General features: G+C 45.4%; 1 protein-coding gene across 1 annotated transcript in view; it reads left to right on the top strand.

Annotated features, from left to right (window-relative positions):
• Nucleotides 1-377: 377 nt before the first annotated feature.
• The window catches only part of LOC104942206 (centromere protein F-like), a 2,473-nt gene continuing 1,391 nt past the window's right edge, over nucleotides 378-1,459 (top strand). The window contains exons 1-2 of the mRNA XM_010767404.1: nucleotides 378-1,095; nucleotides 1,265-1,380. Coding sequence (XP_010765706.1) covers nucleotides 378-1,095; nucleotides 1,265-1,380 — 834 coding nt within the window. The remainder of the gene's footprint in view (nucleotides 1,096-1,264; nucleotides 1,381-1,459) is intronic.

Genomic DNA, 1,459 nt, shown 5'->3' with positions numbered 1-1,459 from the left:
TTTCACACACAAAAAAGTGTTACTTCACAGTTTTACGACACATTTTTTTTTTTTACTTGCAAAATTATCTTTTAAATTGACAAACATCATATGTGTTATTCATGGCACAATTCAAACGGGATCGAAAGAGAATCTTTCTCTCTCCATTGACTTCAATACATACTTTTTCCGAAATAAGGTCCCATGGAGCTCCCCCGGAAAGGGAGGGACTTCGCCTCTCTATAATATCCAATTGAAGTTGGATTTGGACAAACAAGACATTACATTAATTGATATTATGACTTTGTTCACTATAATCGGGTATTTTATAGACAATAATCAATTTAGAAACATGGCGACTTACTCCCTCGACAGTGCAAACTAATTATTTTGTTAACATGGGGCACATTTGTGTCACAGGCGACGTGAAGAGCAGCGACGCGGTGCAGCTGAAGGAGGCGGCAGAGCAGAGAGAGAAGGAAGTGGAAGACCTGAAGAGTGCTCTGCAGCAGAAGAAGGTGGAGGCAGAAGAAAAAATAGTGGAGTCCCAACAAAAAAGTAAGGAAGTGGAAGAACTTAAGGCTGCCCTCGATGGAAAGAAGAAAGAGTTAGAAGAGAGGAACGGAGAGCTGCAGGAGATGAAGAGCGAGTTTGACGAACTAAACCAAAACCTGGAGGAGAAAAGCAAGGAGGCCGACGAGAGCATCGAAAAATACTGCAGCGTTATGCTTAAAGTCCACAAACTGGAAGAGACCAACGATTCACTGACAATCCGGCTGGAGCAGCTCACTGCTAGCCGACCAGCTAACGAATCAAATGTTCCCTCCAGCAGCGCGGACGCTACTCGCCGGCGCCGCTCAGGGAGGAAGTCTTACTCCAAACATCCCGAGGAAAAACTGGATGAGAACACAGAGAACATGGCACCTTTAACTCTGCAGAGGTCTCCTCAGGGGAAACGAGCTCACCGTGACATCAGCAATAAAGACAGCGCCCAGGAGGCCCTGCACAACCTGACAAAGAAGATCAAAGCCAACGCAGTGACGACAGCCAAACCAAAAAGTGAGCAGGAAGACGATGAGTTCAGACCAGAGGGGCTGCCTGAGCTGGTGCAGAGAGGTAATGTAACTGCAACTCAAGCTCATCCAAATCTAGGGAAGAAAACACCTGTTTCTTTTTTTAACCCCTTATGGATTTAGATGTATGCAGTAAATGTAACTATTTAAATGCTGGTGCAATTTTACAAAACATTTAAGGATGAGAAAAGTAATAATTTGTTCTCTGGCAGGTTTTGGTGATATTCCTCTGGGGGAGGCCAGTCCGTTCATCATGAGGAGAACCACAGTGAAGCGCTGCAGTCCACGACTCGCTGCCAAACAGACGGTTCCCTCTTCTGATGGCATGGTGAGCAGCAGCAACACACACACACACACACACACACACACACACACACACACACACACACACACACACCTACCTACCT

Source organism: Notothenia coriiceps, unplaced genomic scaffold (assembly GCF_000735185.1).
Source record: "Notothenia coriiceps isolate Sejong01 unplaced genomic scaffold, NC01 NC01_scaffold00004321, whole genome shotgun sequence".
Taxonomy (NCBI): domain Eukaryota; kingdom Metazoa; phylum Chordata; class Actinopteri; order Perciformes; family Nototheniidae; genus Notothenia; species Notothenia coriiceps.
The sequence above is the reverse complement of the archived record's forward strand: the minus strand, read 5'-3'. Positions and strand labels throughout refer to the sequence as shown.